The sequence below is a fragment of the Schistocerca nitens genome, chromosome 3 (genome assembly GCF_023898315.1).
Source record: "Schistocerca nitens isolate TAMUIC-IGC-003100 chromosome 3, iqSchNite1.1, whole genome shotgun sequence".
Classification (NCBI taxonomy): domain Eukaryota; kingdom Metazoa; phylum Arthropoda; class Insecta; order Orthoptera; family Acrididae; genus Schistocerca; species Schistocerca nitens.
Window position 1 is genome coordinate 215,032,260 of NC_064616.1, and position 25,279 is coordinate 215,057,538.

Below are 25,279 nucleotides of genomic sequence, written 5' to 3' on the forward strand. Positions count from 1 at the left end.
AAAATGGAGAAAGAAAATTTAAAATAGTGGAACATTCAAAACTGTTTACACAAGCAAGTAGGTTACAGCAAGCATACAACTCTACACAACAGCAAATAAGTGTGAGATATATTATAAAACCACCTGCCAATAGAAAATAAAAGTGAAATGAGAAGGAAATGAGGGTTCCTGACTGCAGGCATCAACACAAGTGGATATTCAGTAGTTTTGAAACAGAGATAATGTAAAGAACCATAACAAAACTGTTTGGACTTCCACCTGTCCACATTACACATACTGCTACAAAAACAAGTAAATTAAATGAATAAAACAAACATGGTTAAAATATACACAAAAGTCTGAAAATTAAATAAAAAGTAACAATATTTTTTACATTAAAAAGTTGCATAATAGAAATGATTAAAGTTATTATGTAGAAGAAAAGAATATAGTAAAAGTGATATTGTTATTTGCACAGAGTGCAATAAGCTGATAATTTTAACACTGTTTAAAGACGTGAGATCAAAATGTGATGAGACTGTTTCCTTTTTAAGCAAACATTGTTATAAAATAGCTCCAAAATCTGCATCAAATATTCTGAACTGCAATTACCTCACTTCAGCAAATTATACCACCTCAGTGAAAGAATAGATCAGAATCATTTGATACAATACTGTAGTTCCTATATTGTTCAGAAACATGATGCAAAGTACCTTTGGACATACACGCACGTATGCAGGAACAGGCACTGTGGCAACCACAGCCATTGTGACATACACGAAATGTATTTGTAAATAAGGACAACCGTCAGACCCAAACTTCCATACGTCTACGAGCTGTGCTCGGATAGCCTCTCACGATACGTGGAAAATCTGGGTTCGAGTCCCAGTCCAGCACAAATTTTCATTGTTATACAACTGACACTTGTCACTATTCACAAATGAGAATATCTGAGGTGATGAATGGGCAGAGAAAAATTATCCCTAAAAACTAAAAATTATAATAACTGACAAGCTCCACAAACTATTGATTTTATGCTAAGAAAGTAAAGCACATTTCTGCAAAAAGTTGAAAACTTCACAAAAAATACAGCATAGCTTCCACCGGTCCTCCCGATAACATACCGTGGCTGCTGCGACTGGTGACAGGACTCTGTGCAGGTGAGGAGTACGAGTACGCAGAATGGATGGCAGAATCGGGACTGGGTGATGGCTTTCCTAGGTGAGGGTGCCTCTGAGCCAGCAGCCGGTCAACCAGCAGGGGCAGCTCACTGCAGCCTGTGGTGGGGCCAGCCCCTCTCACTGCATCCGAGCACTTGTCACTGCTGCTACTGCTGCCTGTATCTCCACGCTGCTAAATCACATTCAACTTAAGTTTTTACTCATTGCTTGGTGAGTGCAGTAATTACGAGGGCCGTTCAGAAAGTAACCTCCGGTTGATTTAAAAAAATACACCCAGTTAAATAAAAATATTTTAATATATACATCTTACAACTACATCTTTGCACTATTTTTCTACATAGTCTCCATAGCGATTGAGGCACTTATCGTATCTCTTCACAAGCTTTGAAATTCCTTCTGCATAAAAATCACCCGCTTGTGCCTGGAGCCAGCCTGTGACCGCATCTTTGAGCTCTTCGTCATCAAACCGCTGTGACCCGAGCCACTTCTTCAAATGCATGAAGAGGTGATAATCACTTGGCGCCAGGTCTGGGCTGTAAGGTGGATGGTTGATAACGTCCCACTTGAAGGACTCAAGAAGGGCCGTTGTTCTGCGAGCTGAGTGAGGACGGGCGTTATCGTGCAAAAAAACGATACCGGAAGTCAGCATACCACGGCGTTTGTTCTGTATAGCCCGTCGTAACTTTTTTATTGTTTCACAGTACACGTCTTGATTAATGGTTGTACCACGTTCCATGAATTCAACCAACAACACCCCTTTGGCATCCCAAAACACCGTTGCCATCAGTTTTCTGGCAGAAAAATCTTGCGAGGCTTTTCTTGGTTTGGTAGGCGAATTTGAATGTGCCCACATCTTTGATTGTTCTTTTGTCTCAGGGTTCACGTACTTAATCCAGGTTTCGTCACCGGTCACGATTCTGTTTAACAATGGTTCTCCTTCGTCCTCATAACGTGACAGAAAGTCTAATGCAGAGGCCATTCTTTGAGTTTTGTGGTGGTCGGTAAGAATTTTGGGCACCCATCGTGCACAGAACTTACGGTAACCCAATCTTGCTGTCAGTATCTCGTACAAGAGAGTCTTAGAAATCTGTGGAAAACCAGTAGACAACTCCGAAATTGAGAAACGTCGATTTTCACGAACTTTTGCATCAACTGTCTGAACGAGTTCGTCAGTCACCAATGATGGTCTACCACTCCTCTCTTCATCATGAACGTTTTCTCGTCCACTTTTAAATAAACGTACCCATTCACGGACAACTCCTTCACTCATAACTCTCGGTCCGTACACGGCACAAAGCTCACGATGAATAGCTGCTGCAGAATATCCTTTGGCTGTAAAAAACCTTATGACAGAACGCACTTCACATTTGGCGGGGTTTTCTATTGCAGCACACATTTCAAACTGCCACAAAAACTAAACTAGCGCAGGTACGACGTTCACTCGACCACGGCTTGATGCCGACTGACCTGTTGAGTGCGTGAACGCACAGATGGCGTCGCTACTCCCCCCACAACCCGCACTGTGACCAATCGGAGGTTACTTTCTGAACCACCCTCTTATTTTATAGCAGATATGAAACAAGCTTTAAAAAATACATTCTGAAAATTAGATACTGTCAGCACAAAGAAAGTACAGCAGAATAGTCTTCTTACAACACTGTTACCAATATTGTTTACGCTGTCATGCTAAGTAGTGAGCGACTGTGCGCTGCACACACAATCGATAGCTGATACATCTGACAAAATATTTTGTTTCCTCTTACATTTCTCATGCAAGCAGAGAATCAGACTAATAAATATATTTATTCATCTAATCTCTTTTTGTAGAATGTATGAAAATTTTGTTGTCTCTAATGTAGGTATGTTGCAACATTAAGGAATCACCAGGAAAGAAATAAATGTGCTAACAGTGAAAATAACAAGCTTACACAACCACACTGTTGGTACAAAACAAGTACTTTTTTTTTTAATCACAAAGAGCAGCCATAAAGTATTCTGCACATCATACCACTAAGTCAAATAAGTACATACACAATTTCCTGTCAGAGTGGTTCAACCTCAGTTTCAGTGAACAGTTAATGGATAATGACTTCTGCTGGACAACAATCTACCAGTTCCCAACTGACTGTATCTCCTATAGATATTCAGTTGCTAACATGCTTGTTTAACACGAAACCTTGTGAGTAAGTTGTCTTGTGACAGCCAGAGCGAGAGCACCAGCAGCAGCGAGTACTGTTTGTATAAAGCGTTTATTTTGCATTTTGTTTACGACCTTCCACTAAGGGAGGGATTCTATTTGTGTACTATAGCACCAGCAGCAGCGAGTACTGTTTGTATAAAGCGTTTATTTTGCATTTTGTTTACGACCTTCCACTAAGGAAGGGATTCTATTTGTGTTTATCTGCTCTGCATAGAAACTAACAGTTCTTGATCGTTAGGAGAGAAATTTATTTTGTACTTATTTGCTGTGCTTAGCTTTTAAATAGTTTTTCTGGGAAAACCTAGCGTAGTTTTCGCGTCTCGTATTTCAGTGAGTGTTTCTTGATTATCAGAGTAGCTCACCAGAAGATTATCTTGGGAATTTGTCACCGTATAGAGTAGGGTAAACATAGTCATGTGTAGGGACTGTGGTTGTTGTGAGCGGACGCAAGGAGAATTGGCCACTCTTCGGGGGCAGGTGGAGGCTCTGTCTGTTAGGCTCATCGAGCTCGAGGCGCAGGCGTCGGCTCGTAGTGGCGTTGGGGCAACTGTGGTGAGACCTATGCCTACTTCGGTGGCCTTGGAATCACATGGAACCCCTGATGTCGCTGCGTCTTCCGGCAGTGAGCATCTTACCAGTCAGCCATCACTCCAGGGTGAATGGCGGACAGTGGTGGGCTCGCGCGAGCCTGGCCGAAAGGCGAAGGTGGGATCTGGCCGCGTGGCGGCTGCCTTACCCCTTTCCAACAGGTACGGGGTGCTTCCTAGTGGTGATGACATCGTTTCCGAGCCACCACAGGATGCCTCGCCTGTTGGGCCAGTGGCCGATTCTCCGGCAAGGTCCCGACAGTCACAGAGGGCGGGCCTATTAGTTATAGGGAGCTCCAACGTTAGGCGGGTTATGGAGCCCCTCAGGAAAATAGCGGGTAGGTCGGGGAAGAATGCCAGTGTGCACTCTGTGTGCTTGTCGGGGGGTCTCGTCCGTAATGTGGAGGAGGCCCTTCCGGCAGCTATTGAACGCACTGGGTGTGACCGGCTGCAGATAGTAGCACATGTCGGAACGAATGACGCCTGCCGCTTGGGTTCTGAGGCCATCCTTGGTTCCTTCCGGCGGCTGGCTGATTTGGTGAAGACAACCAGCATCGCACGCGGAGTGCAAGCTGAGCTTAATATCTGCAGCATAGTGCCCAGAGTCGATCGCGGTCCTCTGGTTTGGAGCCGTGTGGAGGGTCTAAACCAGAGGCTCAGACGACTCTGCGACTATAATGGTTGCAAATTCATCGACCTCCGTTATTGGGTGGAGAACTGTAGGGCCCCCCTAGACAGGTCAGGCGTGCACTACACACCGGAAGCAGCTACTAGGGTAGCAGAGTACGTGTGGCGTGCACACGGGGGTTTTTTAGGTTAGAGGGACCCCCCCTTGGGCGAAACGATAAAATACCTGACGGCTTACCAGAGAGAACATTATCATCGTTGATAAAGAACGACCGTCCTCAGAGACCAAAAACAGGAAAAGTTAACGTAATATTGGTAAACTGCAGGAGTATCCAGGGCAAGGTTCCTGAATTAGTATCTCTTATTGAAGGAAATAGTGCGCATATAGTATTAGGAACGGAAAGTTGGTTAAAACCGGAAGTGAACAGTAACGAAATCCTAGACACAGAATGGAATATATACCGCAAGGATAGGATAAACGCCAATGGTGGAGGAGTATTTATAGCAGTAAAGAATTCAATAATATCCAGTGAAGTTATTAGCGAATGCGAATGTGAAATAATCTGGGTTAAGTTAAGTATCAAAGGTGGGTCAGATATGATAGTCGGATGCTTCTATAGACCACCTGCATCAGCAACCGTAGTAGCTGAGCGCCTCAGAGAGAACCTGCAGAACGTCGTGAAGAAGTTTCGTGATCATACTATTGTAATAGGGGGAGACTTCAATCTACCAGGTATAGAATGGGATAGTCACACAATCAGAACTGGAGCCAGGGACAGAGACTCTTGTGACATTATCCTGACTGCCTTGTCCGAGAATTACTTCGAGCAGATAGTTAGAGAACCAACTCATGAAGCTAACGTTTTAGACCTCATAGCAACAAATAGACCGGAACTTTTCGACTCCGTGAATGTAGAAGAGGGTATCAGTGATCATAAGTCAGTGGTTGCATCAATGACTACAAGTGTAATAAGAAATGCCAAGAAAGGAAGGAAAATATATTTGCTTAACAAGAGTGATAGGGCACAAATCGCAGAATATCTGAGTGACCACCATCAAACGTTCATTTCTGAGGAAGAGGATGTGGAACAAAAATGGAAAAAATTCAGAAACATCGTCCAGTACGCCTTAGATAAGTTCGTACCGACTAAGGTCCAAAGCGAGGGGAAAGATCCACCGTGGTATAACAATCATGTACGAAAGGTACTACGGAAACAAAGAAAGCTTCATCATAGGTTTAAGAGTAGTCGAATCATAGCTGATAAGGAAAAGCTGAACGAAGCGAAAAAGAGCGTAAAGAGAGCAATGAGAGAAGCATTCAACGAATTCGAACATAAAACATTGGCAAACAATCTAAACAAGAACCCTAAAAAGTTTTGGTCATATGTAAAATCGGTAAGCGGATCTAAATCCCCTATTCAGTCACTCGTTGACCACGATGGCACCGAAACAGAGGACGACCGAAGAAAGGCAGAAATACTGAATTCAGTGTTCCGAAACTGTTTCACTGCGGAAAATCGTAACACGGTCCCTGACTTCAGCCGTCGCACGGACACCAAAATGGAAAATATTGAAATAAAGGATATCGGAATTGAAAAACAACTGCTATCACTTAGTAGCGGAAAAGCATCCGGACCAGACGAGATACCCTTAAGATTCTACAGTGATTATGCTAAAGAACTTGCCCCCTTTCTATCAGCAATTTATCGTAGATCTCTGGAAGAACGTAAAGTACCTAGTGACTGGAAGAAAGCGCAGGTCGTTCCCATTTTCAAGAAGGGTCATAAATCAGATGCGAATAATTATAGGCCTATTTCGCTTACGTCAATCTGTTGTAGAATAATGGAACATGTTTTGTGTTCTTGTATTATGACGTTCTTAGATAATACAAATCTCCTTCATCATAACCAACATGGATTCCGCAAACAGAGATCATGTGAAACTCAGCTCGCCCTATTTGCCCAAGAAATTCACAGTGCCATAGACACTGGCGAGCAGATTGATGCCGTATTCCTGGACTTCAGGAAGGCATTTGATACGGTTCCGCACTTACGTTTAGTGAAAAAAATACGAGCTTACGGAATATCGGACCAGGTTTGTGATTGGATTCAGGATTTCCTAGAAGAAAGAACACAACATGTGATTCTTAACAGTTCAAAATCTGCAGATGTAGAGGTAATTTCGGGAGTACCGCAAGGGAGCGTGATAGGACCCTTATTGTTTACAATATACATAAATGACTTAGTTGACAACATCGGTAGCTCCGTGAGGCTATTTGCAGATGACACGGTTGTCTACAAGAAAGTAGCAACATCAGAAGACTCGTACGTACTCCAGGAAGACCTGCAGAGGATTAATGAATGGTGCGACAGCTGGCAGCTTTCCCTAAACGTAGATAAATGTAATATAATGCACATACATAGGGGCAGAAATCCATTCCAGTACGATTATGCCATAGGTGGTAAATCATTGGAAGCGGTAACGACCGTAAAATACTTAGGAGTTACTATCCGGAGTGATCTGAAGTGGAATGATCACATAAAACAAATAGTGGGAAAAGCAGGCGCCAGGTTGAGATTCATAGGAAGAATTCTAAGAAAATGTGACTCATCGACGAAAGAAGTAGCTTACAAAACGCTTGTTCGTCCGATTCTTGAGTATTGCTCATCAGTATGGGACCCTTACCAGGTTCGATTAATAGAAGAGATAGACATGATCCAGCGAAAAGCAGCGCGATTCGTCATGGGGACATTTAGTCAGCGCGAGAGCGTTACGGAGATGCTGAACAAGCTCCAGTGGCGGACACTTCAAGAAAGGCGTTACGCAATACGGAGAGGTTTATTATCGAAATTACGAGAGAGCACATTCCGGGAAGAGATGGGCAACATATTACTACCGCCCACATATATCTCGCGTAATGATCACAACGAAAAGATCCGAGAAATTAGAGCAAATACGGAGACTTACAAGCAGTCGTTCTTCCCACGCACAATTCGTGAATGGAACAGGGAAGGGGGGGATCAGATAGTGGTACAATAAGTACCCTCCGCCACACACCGTAAGGTGGCTCGCAGAGTATAGATGTAGATGTAGATGTACTGTCTCATGAAAAATAATTTGGCAATGTTGGCAATATGTGGCCCGATAATTTTCTGATGAAATACAGCTCTGGCCTCTATAAAATCATTGCTGCTGATGAGGAAATCAGTAATTAACAGCAGCAGAGATTATCCATCATCTCCAGTACCTTACCATCAGAACCACACCACCTGCTCATTGAGCATGATGTGGTGAAACCAATGCTCAAATATGGTGCTCATTAAAATATTTTCTAACACACATGTCACTATGGTAAGAGTCCATTCAAAGAAAGTAGTAGTATGAGTCAAATATGAAATGTGTGACAGAACCTACAGGAAAGAGTTTTAGTTTAAAGTTCTGGATTTACCTTATTTTGGAGGGATTGATAAACAATCATAGCTATGCACAGAACCTAAAATTCTGATAAAATGTAAAAGCAATAGCTAATGACATGTGCCATTAAGTTATTTGTAATATATTTGGGTTATTCACTTGCTTCCCTTAATCTGGTAAAGGGTAAGACCATACTACGAACACATGGTGATTCGTGAGTAGGATACAATATCTCAATGTTGTGTTATTTGTCAATTACTTTTGCGAGTGGGCCAGTTGTCTCCTGCAAAATACTCCAGCTACCAGTAAAACTGATTAGATTACAACTGTTTTTTATGTAGCGATATTTTCACTCAAGGAAAATACAGTCATCTCTCTACTAAACAGGATGTCAACATGGTGTTTCTTTTAATCAAGATAAACAAAGTTAGTTATATAAGTATATCTGGACCTATCATCAAGTTTGGTGGCTGCATTTTGAAACATTAGACTCAGAATATAATGAATTTCCAAAAAAATTTGGCCCAACAAAGACCAGTATTCTCTCTCCTAAAAATCAAAGCAGAAAGCAAAAAATAAGGCAGCAATAATCATTTTCAATACAGATGGATTTGTACACACTGAAAACACAGCTTAAGAGGAAAATGATAGTCTTTGTTGGTTTATACTGCCATGGAATCGATGGTCCTATTTTCTTCAATCTAATTAGAAAATTTGCAGTGGTGCTATAGTAAGTGGCAAAATGACTTTACTTTTCAACTTTTACTATCAAAGTGTGAATACAAACGTACTGGTTTATCCAAAAAGTTTAGATGCCTCAGATTTTTCATATATATCATATCATATCACATTTCCTAAGGATAGTCTTGGATGGTGATGGACTAACCAGTTGCAACAAGGATTAACATACAGTATTGATAGATTCTTTCACCTGCCAATGTGACTTAGTGATTTTCTTGAAAGTGAATGTCTTTACTATATGTTTGCACAAAGCAAATAATACACACTAGTAAGGAAAATTTCTATTTCATTTTAAATTCACTTGCCAGAAAAATTAGCAAAAATCCTTTCAACAGCCCTAATGACCAATGAATGACTGTTTAACAATCAAAAAGAAAGAACATTCATTGTGTTAACTAATTTCTTACTGTATGGAACATATATTAAGAGAACATTAAATTTTAGTACTTTGTCTTACAGTGGAAATATCAAGTTTTCACAATTCATGACAACTTACAGCAGTGTCTGGAAATTTTGTGGGAGGTTTTCCCTCTTCTCGAAGGCTTGTACTGCTGTTGGAACAGACTTGTACCCCTTCCATTGACGTTTCCTCATGGTCCTGAAATCACACAGATAATTTGTTCTTTTTCCTTATTAACTTTCAAGTAAAAGTTATGAATTGGACCCCCTTGCATTTTTCAATATAGTGCAGACATATGCATTAGGCTTTGCTACTGGTCAATTTTTTTACTACAATCAGATTTTCTGCTTTCACATTTGTTTGCTTCACCAACCCACAATCAAATCATCACCTTCCAATCTAACTTAGACCTTGGGTTGTGCTACAGATCAGTTTGTCATCATAATCAAGATTTGGTGTGTGTGTGTGTGTGTGTGAGAGAGAGAGAGAGAGAGAGAGAGAGAGAGAGAGAGAGAGAGAGAGAGATTTGACCTGTGTGTGTGTGTGTGTGTGTGTGTGTGTGTGTGTGTGTGTGTGTGTGAGTACTGAGACTGAACACAACTGTTTTATTGGGTTTTACAGTTAAAGAAATTACACTGGATGATAATAATTATGTTCTCTCGAGTGGGTGTCATTATTTTTTACATGCTTCTGAAATACATCAATTATTTCAGTCAAAGTGTATTTGTTCTTCTTGTAAGGTTAACAATGAGTTGGAAACTTACAGGCAGTTGTTTGCTGTGTCCTGCAGTAACAGCACTCATCTCTGCATCTGACAACTCTCCCTCCCATGACATAGGCCGCTCTGGTTCCTCGAAGCCATCTTGCGAGTCTTCGCCCACAACTCTCTTCTTCTTGGTCCGCAGATTCACACCTGGTAAATATCAGAGGTTACTTTGAAACAGCTGTTTATTAAAATAAAGTAAATCAACTGACATCCTAAACTGCGGTACTTGCTATAAGAACACTAAAATGCTGACCTTATATTTAGAAACACTACTGTGGTGTTAGTTAGTGCTTCTTAACTATGGTTACAGTTTAATTTAAATTAGTTGGCATCTGATGATTAATGTACAAAGTCACAACAAGTACTGCAGATATACAACCTCCACAGCATTTTACTCTCGCCTTTGAAGTTTGTCTCACACAAAAATTACGTAAAATTTCTGAAATTTGCGAATAGTACAGATAGCTAGTGTATCTGCAAGCATGTCCAAAATAAGTTCTTATTTTCATTAGAGATGGAGGTATGGTTTGTCTTAAAATAGGCGAAATTTTTACATCTGTAAAGTTTTCTACATGAGGAGTAGCAGTGAAAGTGGTAACAAGGCATTAGTCAACAGTGCCATGCTCCCACTGGTGTGTTGCTGGCTGGGACAGTCCTGTCCACTCACTGTGAAATACAAACGAATTTAAACAGGACTACATAGCTGCTGCTTCTCAAGAAACAAACAAAAAGTAAAGCACCAAACTGGACTCTGTCACACTTATCAGGACCATCTCAAAGAACATATTTAAATGTGCATTCACAATAAATATGTCTCAATAAGGACATTAGAAATTAAAAATATTAGTACAATAATTAACCTTTTTTTTAGATGTGATTGATTAAATGTATATTTTATCAAGTGTACTTAAATTAACTGTGTATGTTATTCATACACATAAGGTACACCTGAATGCCACAACAGTGTGAAGAATGTGTTGATGGGAAGAATGGTTGATGGCATTCCATTATTATACTTCCCTGCCCATTCCCATTCCTTTTATGGATAGTCTGCTGAAAGAATGATTGTGTTGGGATCCTTTTACAGAAGTACAACTTTCTTAAATGTTATTCTCATGGCTTTTGTGTGAGATGAATGAGAAATCCAGGAACGTTCGCTCTTGGACTTTTAAATCTTACGATGATGCCCTACATCTTTCTAACGATGTCTTCCACTGTGGATTGTTGAACACTTCTGCAATGTTCTCACACTGACAACATAAACTTGGATTTGTTATGCAGCTCCTTTCTGTACCTTTTCTGTTGTGTTGTTCATCTGTCCATGGGTTTTCTACAGCTCTCCATGCTAGCCTATCCTGGGCAAATGCTTTCATTTATGTGTAACACCATATATCCATTTAAACCTGCTTATTGTATTTAGATCTTGGCCTCTTAATTTTTCATCCCCCACAGTTATCTGTTACCAAATTACTTTTCTTTGATGCCTCACAATTTGTCTTACCACTCTGTTCCTTCCATTAGTTAAATTATGACGTAAAGCTCTTTTCTCCCCAGTTTGATTCACTGTTTCCTCCATCTACCTTCAGCAATCTTCAGTAACATTGCATTTTAAAAGCTTCTATTTTCCTCTTGTCTGTACTCCTTAGCATCCGCATTTTACTTCCACATATGGTTACAGCCAGTAGATTACTTTCAGAAAAGACGTTGAAACATTTAAATTTATATTATGTGTTAACATATTTAACCTTCTCTGTCACTTCCAGAAATATAACAAGGTATGGGTCCTCACTTGAGAAACAGTTGTTTATGAGCAATCTCTTCCTCCATGAATGAGTTTTACTTCTTCAGTATTCTTCCAACAAATATCAGCCTTGCATTAGCTTTCTTCATGACCAGATTTATGAAGCTCTTTTGCCTTATACCACCAGAAATGAGTACACTTCGGTATGTGAGGCTTACATGTGACGTGCATTACAATTGGTTGTTGTGGTTTAGGTGTGAGTGTTTGAATCAAACACTGATCAGGCAGAGCTCTTTCTGTGTTTCATAACAATATTTGAATGATATGTTCTTCTTGTACATGACTGCCATTCACAATTAACTTCAAAGAGCAACTGCTGTTATCTACTAAGTCATTTATATATACAGAAAATAATAATGCTCTTATTCTATATCATTAACCCTTACAATACTGGGGCACGGAGCCACGGGGGAAGTACTATGACCACCTTTTGAAAATGTTGTAATCTACTCGTCTGCTTTATATTTCAAAACAATGAAAAATATTTATTGTTTTTAATGACTCCATGTACCAGATTCCATAAGTGTTTCAAATTTTTCAGTAAAACTTGAGGCAAAGTATTAAATCTTAGTAGCAAAAACAACAGTTTTCAAGAAATGTCATTCTTATTTTCAAGTTCAGGATCCTTTATACACATCTACAGATCTTTAGCAAGTATGTTGTGAATAAAAGTCATTGAAAATTAACGAAAATTGTAACTTCAAAAATTTTTGTGGTGGTTAATAAGAACCCCTCCCATTGGTGTACACGTTAGGTTATGGAAAATGTGCTGGTATTGCTAAGATTGTATTAAAAGATATTTTCAGGCACTCCCCCTACTTATAATATAGTAACAGCATTGAGTGAATATCAAGATCTTTTGTACTTTATGATAGAAGCTGAAGAAATAAATTAAATTTGTGCCACAGTCACTTCTATCATTATCACAGATCTGTCTGTCATTCAGCACCACACTCAAAAGATGATGGTGAAGATTTGCCCCACTTGTGGAGAGGATCTGCACATCTTCCATGGCCCATTCGGATGTGATTCAGAGTAGTCCAAATTGCCCGAGACTGGTCAAATCAAGGGGCTTGTCCTGTATGCAGAGGAATTTCAGGCATTGCAGAGAACAGTTCTGTTTCCATTCATTGATGACAATTTCCATAAGAATCCTGTGCATGGTAAGACTAGAATGTCTTGATCTTCATCTTTTTTGCTCTATGGGGAATATGTCATTCAATATTGGAGGGTCGGGCTTATCAACAATCTACTGGTATTCACATAGTAGCACACACTTCCATCTGATATCATGTGACTCAAGATAGGTAACAAGTACTTGGGGGTGGGTCATATTGACTCACTAACAAATCACATGGATTTGTTAATTTCTGTATCTATCTTTCTTACATATGGACTAAAAGCCAGACAGACACACAGTACTCTACTGTTGGGTACACCATCCCAAGTGCCAATACTCTAAGAGTATCTGCTGACGATCCCCAATTAGTGGCACAGAGCCTATGAGTAGTGTTATTCCTGCTTTTGAGCTTAGCAGATGTTCATGTTAAGCACTCTTTAAAACAAAGTTTCCTGTCCAACATGATCACCAGATAGTTTGGATGCATATTATGATCAGGTTTGTCCCCTCAAAACAGACATCAGGGCTCTGTGTGCCAGTCTTCCTTACAATAAATCAAGGTAGCATCTAATGACGTTTTATTTTACTAATTTAAGCACTGACAGATGCTATGCACATTTATTTTTGAAGCAGTATCAGAGAACTGACGTTATCCTATCATAATGACTTATCAGTTCCATTCATACACACATCAAAAAAGTTTTGCATCATCTCTGTTACCAGAACTCCTGAAGATAGACGTTGACTGTGGATATTTTATCACAGACACAGTCCCCTTTACTGTTCAGATATTTCACTAAATCATCCCATAGATGTAAACAACCATACATGAGCAGCACCTATTAGATAGAGGTGTACCGACAGCTGATCAGGTCCAGTCATTCCACCAGGAAGGAGGTACACGGCTCGTGTTTCTGTAGTTCAACCATGACTAGACGGTCAATACTGCGGTTTGATCGCATCCGCATCGTTACTTGGTGCCAGGAAGGGCTCTCAACAAGGGAAGTGTCAGGCATCTCGGAGTGAAATCTACGTTCACTAATGATAAATAAGTATCTGCATCGTAAAACTGAAATAGAGCTTTTCGACCACCACTTACTTAGCCCATGTATACACTGTACGTGGCCAAGTCACCCCCCCCCCCCCCCCCACACACACACACAGAAGCCGGCCCTAGTGGCCGAGCGGTTCTAGGCGCTTCAGTCTGGAACCGCGCGACCGCTATGGTTGCAGGTTCGAATCCTGCCTCAGCCATGTGCGTGTGGTGTTCTTAGGTTTAAGTAGTTCTAAGTTCTAGGGGACTGATGACCTCAGATGTTAAGTCCCATAGCGCTCAGATCCATTTTTTTTTTTTTTTTTTTCACAGAAACAGTAACATAACAGCTGTCAAACATTTTTACCATCGCTAGAATTACCTGCAAGCAGAACATGTATTTGTGAATAAGTGGGGTTTCCCAGTCTCCCCGGGTTTGCTGCCGGATCCTGGCATATATAAAATAAAAGAAAATGTGGGAAGGCTTACATCGGTCGTTCGATTCGCACAGTTCACGAAAGGTGCATGGAACATCGCCGTCATACAAGGCTAAAACAGCTGGAAAAATCTGCACAGCACTGCCTAAAGGAAGGACACGGTGCGAAATTTGACGAGACAGTGATACTACATGCACGAACTAAGTTGACACTCGGCGCAACAGTAACTGGTAAAAGCCTTGAAGGTCGCTCCCACCAGCCACTGCACCATGTGTCATCTTAGTTTGCGCGTACAACAGTTGCCGAAGCTTATGGTTTTTGGGACAGTATTTATAAAGAAGCAATTGAAAATAGGTTCGCAGACGATTTGCTTAATAGAGACAATGATTCTCCTCTTAGCAGGACGTGGAAGCCTGTACTAGCCCCGTGGAGGTAAGAATAAGGGGAGATGGCGCTACGTATCCCAGCCGTACTACGTTTTGAAGCCATGGGGGCGTGGCTCGCTGCCATGACACTCTGACCAAAACATTGCCAGTGTGCTATAGCGCTGCGTGTATTACAGTCGCTAATTGCACCATATACGCACGTAACGTCATCAGATTCGTTGTTTCAAAGCTTTTGTTTAAAATAAAATCTCTTAAAGGCGAAATTCCGCGTCTCTTCTGATTAAAAATAGTTTTTAATGTAATATTACGAATTCAATGTAAACGATACAATTTTGTTGATTCAGTAATACACGTGTATCACAAACTAAATAATAGAAACTGAAAACTAAGTTAGCTATACCCTCCCTCCAAAGCCCCATAAATACATCTTGTTTGTAATACGTACTGGGACATTTCAGTTACGTTACACTAATGGGAAACACTGTTCATTACCACCAATATTTACTGAAATACGGTACATAGAATGGCAAATCTACACAGTTTCCTGTTTAGGCATATACTTTACGCCAGTTAATGTAGTGTTAGCTTTTAATTTGGTACATGATGAAGACGAAGTGAGTTACTCAACACTTCGGGATTATCGACGATACGTACGTATTATACTGAAACGTGAACTTTAAAACTAAGAATTTAATTCTTTGAATTAACATACCTTTTGCAAATGTTTTGGGTGTGTAGGGAAAACTGATGGTACAGCATTTTCTCGGAGCCTTACTGTTGAAAGGGAAGTTCGGTCTATGTCCTCTTCTCGGAAATGCTGAGAACATATAGTGCTCAATTTAGACGAACGCCAATTCTCCCTCCTCACGGCAGTCTCCCACAGAGCTTTCCGACTTTCATTTTTAGGAAATTAAAATCATACAGGAGAAAAACACGCTATAGTACAAGTACCGATGTAGCACACGTTCATTCACAATGAAGTTGTAAAATCACACTTAACGAGACAACTTACACATGAAATGTTATTCCCTTCGATTTCGCATCACTATCAGAACGATTCGTACATCCGAACACCACACAAGTCACCATAATAAAGCTAAATCCTTCCAAAAGCGAGCGACAAGCCTATGCACACAAGCTTACAACAGCAATGTTTTGGTCGGACTGAGATGGCTACCCTCGGCTTCACATAGCTTCACAGCTGTGACGTCACAGCGTCTCCCTCTATTCTTACCTCCATGACTAGCCCACATCAAACCAGAGCGTTCTCCGTTGCAGCCAGTCCGACTGTGAGAATAGTCTTTACAATGCAAACATACAGAGTCCGCTAGAAAAAATGTATAAACTCTTTGTCAGGCACTATCGAGATACCGATATTGTCGTTCGATTTGAGTTACGAGTGCGTTGTAGTATGGTCTCTGGCTCAACAGATGTTAGTACTTTCATCTCGGTATTAAGAAAACAAGATGGCTGGAGAACTCTTGACATTGGAATAACGAAAATGTATTTTGAAATGGTTTTTCAAGTGTGTTAATGCTGTTGAAGTGCAACGCCAGTGGAAGCTGGAGTTTGAAACAGAACCGCCAATCCGCCTAACAGTTAAACGCATCATTAAATTTGAATTGCATGGAACGATTTGTGATATTCACAAATGAAGCTCCAAGTCCTGCTTCGTTGGCTCTCGTATTGGAAACGTTTGTTAATTCTCCACAGAAGTCTGCTACGCAACGTGCACGTGAAGTGGGCGTTAGCAGTACAAGTGTAAGAAGAATTCTGAAAGCTGAAAGTTTACATTCCATGATGATTTCACGCGATTAATGATGATGATCCTGATCGCCAAATGCAATTTTGTGAATGGTATCAACAAATGGTAACTGATGAACAATTTGTGACGAAGGTAGTGTGGAGTGACGAGGCACAGTTTAAACTGAATGGAACCGTGAATCGGCATAACAGTGTGTACTGGGCATCGGAAAATCCGCATGATTATGTGGATAAAACGGTCAATCTACCAGGGGTTATGTGTGGTGTGGGCTATCATCTAGGGTCTCAATAGGACCCTTTTTCTTTTATGCTATTGTCACTGGAGAAGTGTACCTGGAAATGTTAGCCACATCAGTTTTGCAAGGTATACGTGCGCTTTATGGAGCTGGTGAAGAGGTCTTCTACCAACAGGACGGGATGCCACCACGCTACCACCTATCCATACGAGCTTTCCTGGATGACAATTTTCCGTGGCATTGGATTCAACGAAGCGGGCCCATTGGGTTCCCTCCACGGTCGCCAGATTTAACACCTATGGACTTTTACTTGTAGGGAACTGTGAAAGATAACGTCTATCGACGTAAGCCACGCACGCTGGAGGAACTTCGCCAGGACATTTTACAGCGATCTCCACTGTAACACTGACTGACGTAGCTGCGGCGACAGCTCGTCGTTCTGTTGCGTGTATAGCCGCCAACGGTGAACATTTTGAACATTTAAAGTAACCATTTGCTAACCTGAAGGTTGTACGTCTGCAGCTCGTGGTCTCGCGGTAGCGTTCTCTCTTCCCGACCACGGGGTCCCGGGTTCGATTCCCGGCGGGGTCAGGGATTTTCTCTGCCTCGTGATGACTGGTTGTTGTGTGATGTCCTTAGGTTAGTTAGGTTTAAGTAGTTCTAAGTTCTAGGGACTGATGACCATAGCTGTTAAGTCCCATAGTGCTCAGAGCCATTTGAACCATTTTGAAGGTTGTACAACATGTGTGATCAATTATTAAATGTAAAATAAACACACAAGTAATACTTTTCGTTCCTTAAAGTGTGTATACATTTTTCTGGCGGACTCTGTATTGTTGCCAGTGTTTTATTACGGGTGGCGCCACCTGCTGTCTTGGTGGGCAGCAACTGTGAAGGCGACAAGTACGGTATGGAGGCCTACGTGTGACGACAATGTGCAACCTGGTCATCAGATTTCAGCGCGACTCAGCAGCAGAAGCGGTCCGCAGAAGGCGTTCTAACAATATCACCACTTGCAAAGTAGGTTAGAAATCAGATTAATAATGTTGCTCACGCAGCATATGTTCGCTTTATCGGGCAACAACAAAGTTATTGACTATGGATGGTATCGTCAGAATGGAAATAATGAAGTCACTGTAAAAAAAGTCATTAATTTTGGCACTTATCTTGAATGGATTCCCACGTAGATTTCGTCGAAGTTGTTATGGCTTATCTTGTTGATTCTAGGGTGATTCCACTTTGAATTCTAGAAGGTCCAGATCTGTATTTTAGCAATATTTGAAGACCTAACAAATGCGTTTTTCAGGAAATTTTTAACGATCAAACAATCCCAGATCAGAACAATAGTATGGTGGAAATAATTTTTGACTTGGTGTTCACGATCCACATTTTTATTAAACTTCTTGTTAATTCACATATACTTCTTCTTAACTGCCACATCAAGAAAACAGTTTTGTATCAATCTTCATATATTTAATTCCACTTTAACCAAACACAAGACTTGACTGTTCTTTTACAAAGCGAAATAACAACTTAACTTCTGCAAAGTGAAATAAAGACTGCTCTGTGCGCATTCGCGCCAAAACGGTTACAAGTAAGTCAAAGATTATGACAGTCCACAGAAATGAATACACACAAGACGCATATCACTGTAATATATCGATACATCGGAGTACCTATACATTAATAAAACCAAATGTGAATATTGTCACAAAAATGTGTCTGTTACTTCGCAGAAAAGTAGTACGATATTACTGGTATCGAGAACTGGGGTTGAAGTGCCGTAATGGTCACGTAAATAAAGAACCAGTACAGTGTCAAACAGTTGGATCGCCGAAATATTGAATCAGTTGTGTTCAGAATCCGGCAGCAAGCCCGACGTGATTTTCAAGAAGTGGTATTTACCTGCCGTTGTGGCCGAGCGGTTCTAGGCGCTTTAGTCCGGAACCGCGCTGCTGCTACGGTCGCAGGTTCGAATCCTGCCTCGGGCATGGATGTGTGTGATGTCCTTAGGTTAGTTAGGTTTAAGTAGTTCTAAGTTCTGGGGGACTGATGACCTCAGATGTTAAGTCCCATAGTGCTCAGAGCCATTTGAACCATTTACCTGCCGTTGCACGCAAAACTTGTGCAGGGTGCTCCGACATGTTTATTTTATTTTATTTTTTATAATGTCTCTTATGTTAAAAAGTGTAATACGTCGCATCTTAAACTTAGAACTATGCAGTGTGTTGCGAAATTTTGCCGTGTCCATAATTCCGTGCCAGACACCAAAATGTTACTACACAGCATTTCGTGCGAGGGTATATCAATAAACGATTTTTAAACGAGCATTGTTAACAATGTATGGCAACCAATGTCTGTCGACAGTACTGTGGCGTAATGATGCAAAATGTGGTTCGGTATTGTGCGTTGCCTATTTCCAGTGATTTAAAAATGCTGCACACTCCTCAACAGATATTGCTTAAGTGAAATGAAATTAAATGGACACCCTAGCTGCAAATGAGGAGTTGATATACTTCATTGGGGACATGTTGAAAATTTGTGCCCCGACCGGGACTCGAACCTGGGATCACCTACTTACATGGCAGATGCTCTGTCCATCTGAGCATCCGAGGGCACTCAGATGGATAGAGCATCTACCATGTAAGCAAGAGATCCCAGGTTCGAGTCCCGGTCGGGGCACACATTTTCAACATGTCCCCAATGAAGTATATCAACGCCTCTTTGCAGCTAGGGTGTCCATTTAATTTCATTTCATTCTAGCAAAGCTGCATGGTCTTAAACGGTAACTGTTCTGTTCTTTCGGGAACAGATACTACCGTCATATGTATTGCTTAAGTGTTATTACGTTCGATTCAAAACAGCTAGCTAACTGTTAATTTTCCCCCGGGAAAAAAGAAAACTACGGAGAATGATGCGGGGCTACATGGACATTTATGAGTTGACACACATTACTGGCAGGAGATTCACGAATAAGACACCCATTTTGAACATCTGATGTGAGGGGTTACTTGCATGGAGAGTCACCGCTGCCGACTGGTGCAACCACAAACGTGTTCGCGAAAGTTCCCGGACAACACTTCCCATTGGCCTTTTGTTCTACATCACGGGCTGCCCTTACCGCACGTACTTTTACGATCTTTCAAGGAGAAGATCGCCAGAGAGATAAATCAGACTGACGTACAGCCTAATAAAAGAAACGCAGATTGTCCAAGGCACAGAGTGCGGTTGCGGGACGCAGCCACAGGCACTGAAATACGACCAGCGGCGAGTTGGGTTGGAGGGGAGCGCGTAAGTTCGTAAGATGCACTCCGCGTGAATTAAGACAGAAAAGTCGTACTTGCAATTTATCATACAGGGTTATTCTGCCAGCTACAAGTTTCCATGTAATAGCTTCACTAGAAATACAGGGTGTTACAAAAAGGTACGGCCAAACTTTCAGGAAACATTCCTCACACACAAATAAAGAAAAGATGTTATGTGGACATGTGTCCGGAAACGCTAAATTTCCATGTTAGAGCTCATTTTAGTTTCGTCAGTATGTACTGTACTTCCTCGATTCACCGCCAGTTGGCCCAATTGAAGAAAGGTAATGTTGACTTCGGTGCTTGTGTTGACATGCGACTCATTGCTCTACAGTACTAGCATCAAGCACATCACTACGTAGCATCAACAGGTTAGTGTTCATCACGAACGTGGTTTTGCAGTCAGTGCAATGTTTACAAATTCGGAGTTGGCAGATGCCCATTTGATGTATGGATTAGCACGGGGCAATAGCCGTGGCGCGGTACGTTTGTATCGAGACAGATTTCCAGAACGAAGGTGTCCCGACAGGAAGACGTTCGGAGCAATTGATCGGCGTCTTAGGGAGCACGGAACATTCCAGCCTATGACTCGCGACTGGGGAAGACCTAGAACGAAGAGGACACCTGCAATAGACGAGGCAATTCTTCGTGCAGTTGACGATAACCCTAATGTCAGCGTCAGAGAAGTTGCTGCTGTACAAGGTAACGTTGACCACGTCACTGTATGGAGAGTGCTACGGGAGAACCAGTTGTTTCCGTACCATGTACAGCGTGTGCAGGCACTATCAGCAGCTGATTGGCCTCCACGGGTACACTTCTGCGAATGGTTCATCCAACAATGTGTCAATCCTCATTTCAGTGCAAATGTTCTCTTTACGGATGAGGCTTCATTCCAACGTGATCAAATTGTAAATTTTCACAATCAATATGTGTGGGCTGACGAGAATCCGCACGCAATTGTGCAATCACGCCATCAACACAGATTTTCTGTGAACGTTTGGGCAGGCATTGTTGGTGATGTCTTGATTGGGCCCCATGTTCTTCCACCTACGCTCAATGGAGCACGTTATCATGATTTCAAAAGGGGTACTCTACCTGTACTGCTAGAACATGTGACTTTACAAGTACGACACAACATGTGGTTCATGCACGATGGAGCTCCTGCACATTTCAGTAGAAGTGTTCGTACGCTTCTCAACAACAGATTCGGTGACCGACAACTCCGGTACCAAATGTAGAGACTCTTCGTGCTCGTATTGTGGACGGCTGTGATACAATACGCCATTCTCCAGGGCTGCATTAGCGCATCAGGGATTCCATGCGACGGATGGTGGATGCATGTATCCTCGCTAACGGAGGACATTTTGAACATTTCCTGTAACAAAGTGTTTGAAGTCACGCTCGTACGTTCTGTTACTGTGTGTTTCCATTCCATGATTAATGTGATTTGAAGAGAAGTAATAAAATGTTAGAGCTCTCCAACATGGAAAGTAAGCGTTTCCGGACACATGTCCACATGACATATTTTCTTTCTTTGTGTGTGAGGAATGTTTCCTGAAAGTTTGGCCGTACCTTTTTGTAACACCCTGTATAAAATAAACTATTTTGTCAAAAACTGACATTGCAAAGAAGAAAATAGCAACTATATTTATTTATTTATTTAACCTGATCAGATTAGGGCCATCAGGCCCTCTCTTACATCGGATCAGTGTTCCACACATGCAGCATTTCACACATCAGAGTTACATCATGACAATAGTTTAAATACGAAAATTAGATTACTCTAGTGACAATATAAATAAAGAGTAATGAATAAGACCTAATAAAGTAAGTGCTGGCAGTATTTTTACAACAGGTGCTATACATACAAATTATGATAAAATCAATAATAATAACAGTAAAAAAATCAAATAATAATGATAAACATTAGAAAAATTGGCGATAGTAGTGAAGATTTGTGTAGATGCACATTAGTATCTTGGTGTGTAAAGTAAATGTTTACTAGTATAGCGAGTTTTGGGGAAGGGAGATTTAAGGAGGGGGAAAGAGGGAAGTAATGAGGTGAAGCGCATTCATGTACAGAGGAAGGCATAACTGTTGCTTAATCAGATACGTCATTAACTGTTTTTTGAAGCCGGACATGTTTTTAAGTTCTCTAACATAACGAGGGAGGTTATTCAAATGGTTCAAATGGCTCTGAGCACTATGGGACTCAACTGCTGTGGTCATTAGTCCCCTAGAACTTAGAACTACTTAAACCTAATTAACCTAAGGACAGCACACACATCCATGCCCGAGGCAGGATTCGAACCTGCGACCGTAGCAGTCGCACGGTTCCGGACTGCGCGCCTAGAACCGCGAGACCACCGCGGCCGGCGAGGGAGGTTATTCCAGGGTCGGGTTCCCGCTACTGTAACGGACTTGGAGAAGGTGGCTGAGCGATGCAGTGGAACAGAGGGGATTGTATTATGATGGGGACGTGTGTTCCTGTCATGTGGTTCCGACATAAGCGTTAAGGACGAGCAGAGATATGAGGGACAGTGTACATTTATAAGGCAGTAGATGAGACAGAGTGTATGGAAATCTCTGCGTTTGTCTGCACGCAGCCAGGCCAATTTTGCATATGCTGGTGAAATGTGATCAAAAAGTCGAACGTCACAGAAAATATCGGACGCAGGCATTCATGACCAGTTCCAGACGTCGCGAATTTTCCTGAGAGAGGCCTTGTAGGATAATATCGCTGTAGTCAATGATCGGGAGTATAAGCGTTTGTACTAATTTCTTTTTCAGATCGAAGGGGAAGAGTTTTTTATATTTTTGTAGGACATGAAGGGATGCTGATGCTTTTTTGTACACTGCAGTTACGTGCTCTGTCCAATTTAGATTTTCATCTATTATTACTCCAAAACTCTTTAGGATAAGAGATGGTACGGATTCCCGATGTTTTGCGCTAATTAGCTTAGAGTGACCAACAAGTACCGCTTGGGTTTTAGATGGGTTTAGTTTTAGTCCTATGTCCTGTGCCCATTTTGATAGTGCATCGAGGTCAGTATTGAAATTTTCAGTAGCTTTCTTAAGATTGCTTGGTTTCGCACTTAGATAAAACTGAAGGTGATCAGCATGCATATGATATTTGCAATAGGTCAGAACCGATGACACATCATTGACATACAGAGAGAAGAGTATAGGACCTAATACTGAGCCTTGGGGAACGCCTGACACCACCTGCCGCCACTGTGATTTTATATTCCCGGACAGGACGCATTGCTGACGAGACGTCATGTATGAGTGAAACCATTGCACTGCACTTGGTAAGAAATTTAGATCGCTAAGTTTGGCTAGTGAGATGTCGAAGTCGACAGTATCAAATGCTTTGCTGAAATCTGTCCATGGCAAGTTTCAGGTCAACTGTCACCTTTATCAGTGCGGACGTTGTGCTTCGATGTTTACGGAAACCTGATTGGTATTCGTCTAGTAAGGTGTTAGTATATGAGAGTAAACCTGATGTAAACATTACGCCATGTATTCCTCCGCGTTTGCTTGAATCTCATTGGGTTTCGTTACATGTGGAGCGGAAGACAAGTTGTGACCAGTGCAGTTAAGTGCCATTCTAAGGATACGTTTTGTGGTGTTACACGCACATAGACCGAGCGATAACGCGGGACAACAGCTTTACCGGCGCTTTAAACTTTGACAGCACTGGCGAGCAAGCTGTCCACCAAACCTGCAATAATATGAGCAGTTGCAGTTCAGATGCCTAAAAAGAGACGAGCAAAGAAACCATATAGCTTCGAATGTCATTTAATTTTGAAAAAAAGTGAAATAATATTTAGCAAAACTCCAACAGTACCTCGCCCTTCTTAGCTGACCAGACGGAAAGCATAAATTCTATCGTTCTCACCTTACACAGTATTCTAATTACAAACAAGAGTTACTAAAATTCCTAGCTTAAACACTGGGTGATTTTCCTCAGAGAGCTATGTTTGATGAAAAAGTGTACAGCGGGGATTTCACCGTACTTTTGAATATTGAAGACAATGAAGGTATTAATTACAGTCACTCGTCAGGTAATCTCTTAGTTCCTTCCTTATCCGAGTCCGAGAAATACGTTTCAGTTCTGGAACTGTGATCTGCTACGTTGATAACGAGTCGATCAACAACGGAATCCACGAAGCCACACAGGCGCCGCATTTTCTCCTCTTCTTTTATGACGTGCCATTCTGTATCCCGCCAGCGTTCGGTAGTGAGATGTGTAAAAGCTGCGTGCGTTAGTTCCAGTACGTCTAGCAACTTAACAGTCTCGTTATTTCTTAGGCCACATCCCTTCACTTGGCTCCAGATCAGTTCTGTTGGATTCATATTGTAACGGTACAGTGGAAAATTTAAAAATACAGCATGTGTATGGTGTGTTCGATGCTATGACAATGATTATTTTCCATGTTCCCACGAAACTTATCTACATCTGTGGTATGAAACAATGGACATAGTCCAAATAAAGAGTGTTTGGTTTTTCACGTTTGCCTTAAAAATTGAATTATGTATGCTTAATTTAAGCAACCATTATTAACAGTCTTCCAGAAAATGTCGATAATTACGAATTTATTCTTTAAATGATAACAGGAATTTCTCGTGCAATAAGTAATTAGAATCAAGAAGATGAGCATTATGAAAAGAAAAGATGATGAATTTTACGATTACGAGGTGTACGTATTTCAAATCGAACGAGGGAAAAAATGACATAGGCGAGACTTGAACAAGCGAACTACGAACTGCAGTGTACGCTACCGATACCGCTTTCCTACAATGTCAGCTTAAGTCCCTGAACACAGTACTTCGGAAAACTTCAAAGCCGATTATCTCTGTACATTTTTGAAAAACGTTAAGAGCAACCAATTTCTCGGCACTTTTAACCGTGTTCCAGTACGGGACTGTAAGCAGCCTAAGCCATTTTCATACTGCATATTAACAGCGCGACTGACGGAGCATAACAGTGCAGAGGCCGTGACCGTATACGATTTTTGAAATGAAAGCTACATAGCTAAAACATAATTAAGAAACACGTTGATGGCTGTTAATACACTACTGGCCATTAAAATTGCTACACCACGAAGATGACGTGCTACAGACGCGAAATTTAACAGACAAAAGAAGATGCTGTGATATGCAAATGATCAGCTTTTCAGAGCATTCACACAAGGTTGGCACCGGTAGCGACACCTACAACGTGCTGACATGAGGGAAGATTCCAACCGATTTCTCATACACAAACAGCAGTTGACCGGCGTTGCCTCGTGAAACGTTG

At 41.4% G+C, this 25,279-nt stretch overlaps 1 protein-coding gene across 3 annotated transcripts in view; it reads right to left on the minus strand.

Moving 5' to 3' along the window:
* The window catches only part of LOC126248170 (nuclear hormone receptor FTZ-F1 beta), a 440,744-nt gene that overhangs the window by 33,298 nt on the left and 382,167 nt on the right, over positions 1-25,279 (minus strand). For 2 of the 3 annotated variants that reach the window (XM_049948931.1, XM_049948933.1), the window contains 3 exons: positions 9,894-10,042; positions 9,226-9,327; positions 1,104-1,332 (listed from right to left, as the gene is read on the minus strand). In XM_049948931.1, the coding sequence (XP_049804888.1) occupies positions 1,104-1,332; positions 9,226-9,327; positions 9,894-10,042 (480 nt within the window). The remainder of the gene's footprint in view (positions 1-1,103; positions 1,333-9,225; positions 9,328-9,893; positions 10,043-25,279) is intronic. The other variant, XM_049948932.1, reaches the window with a different exon arrangement.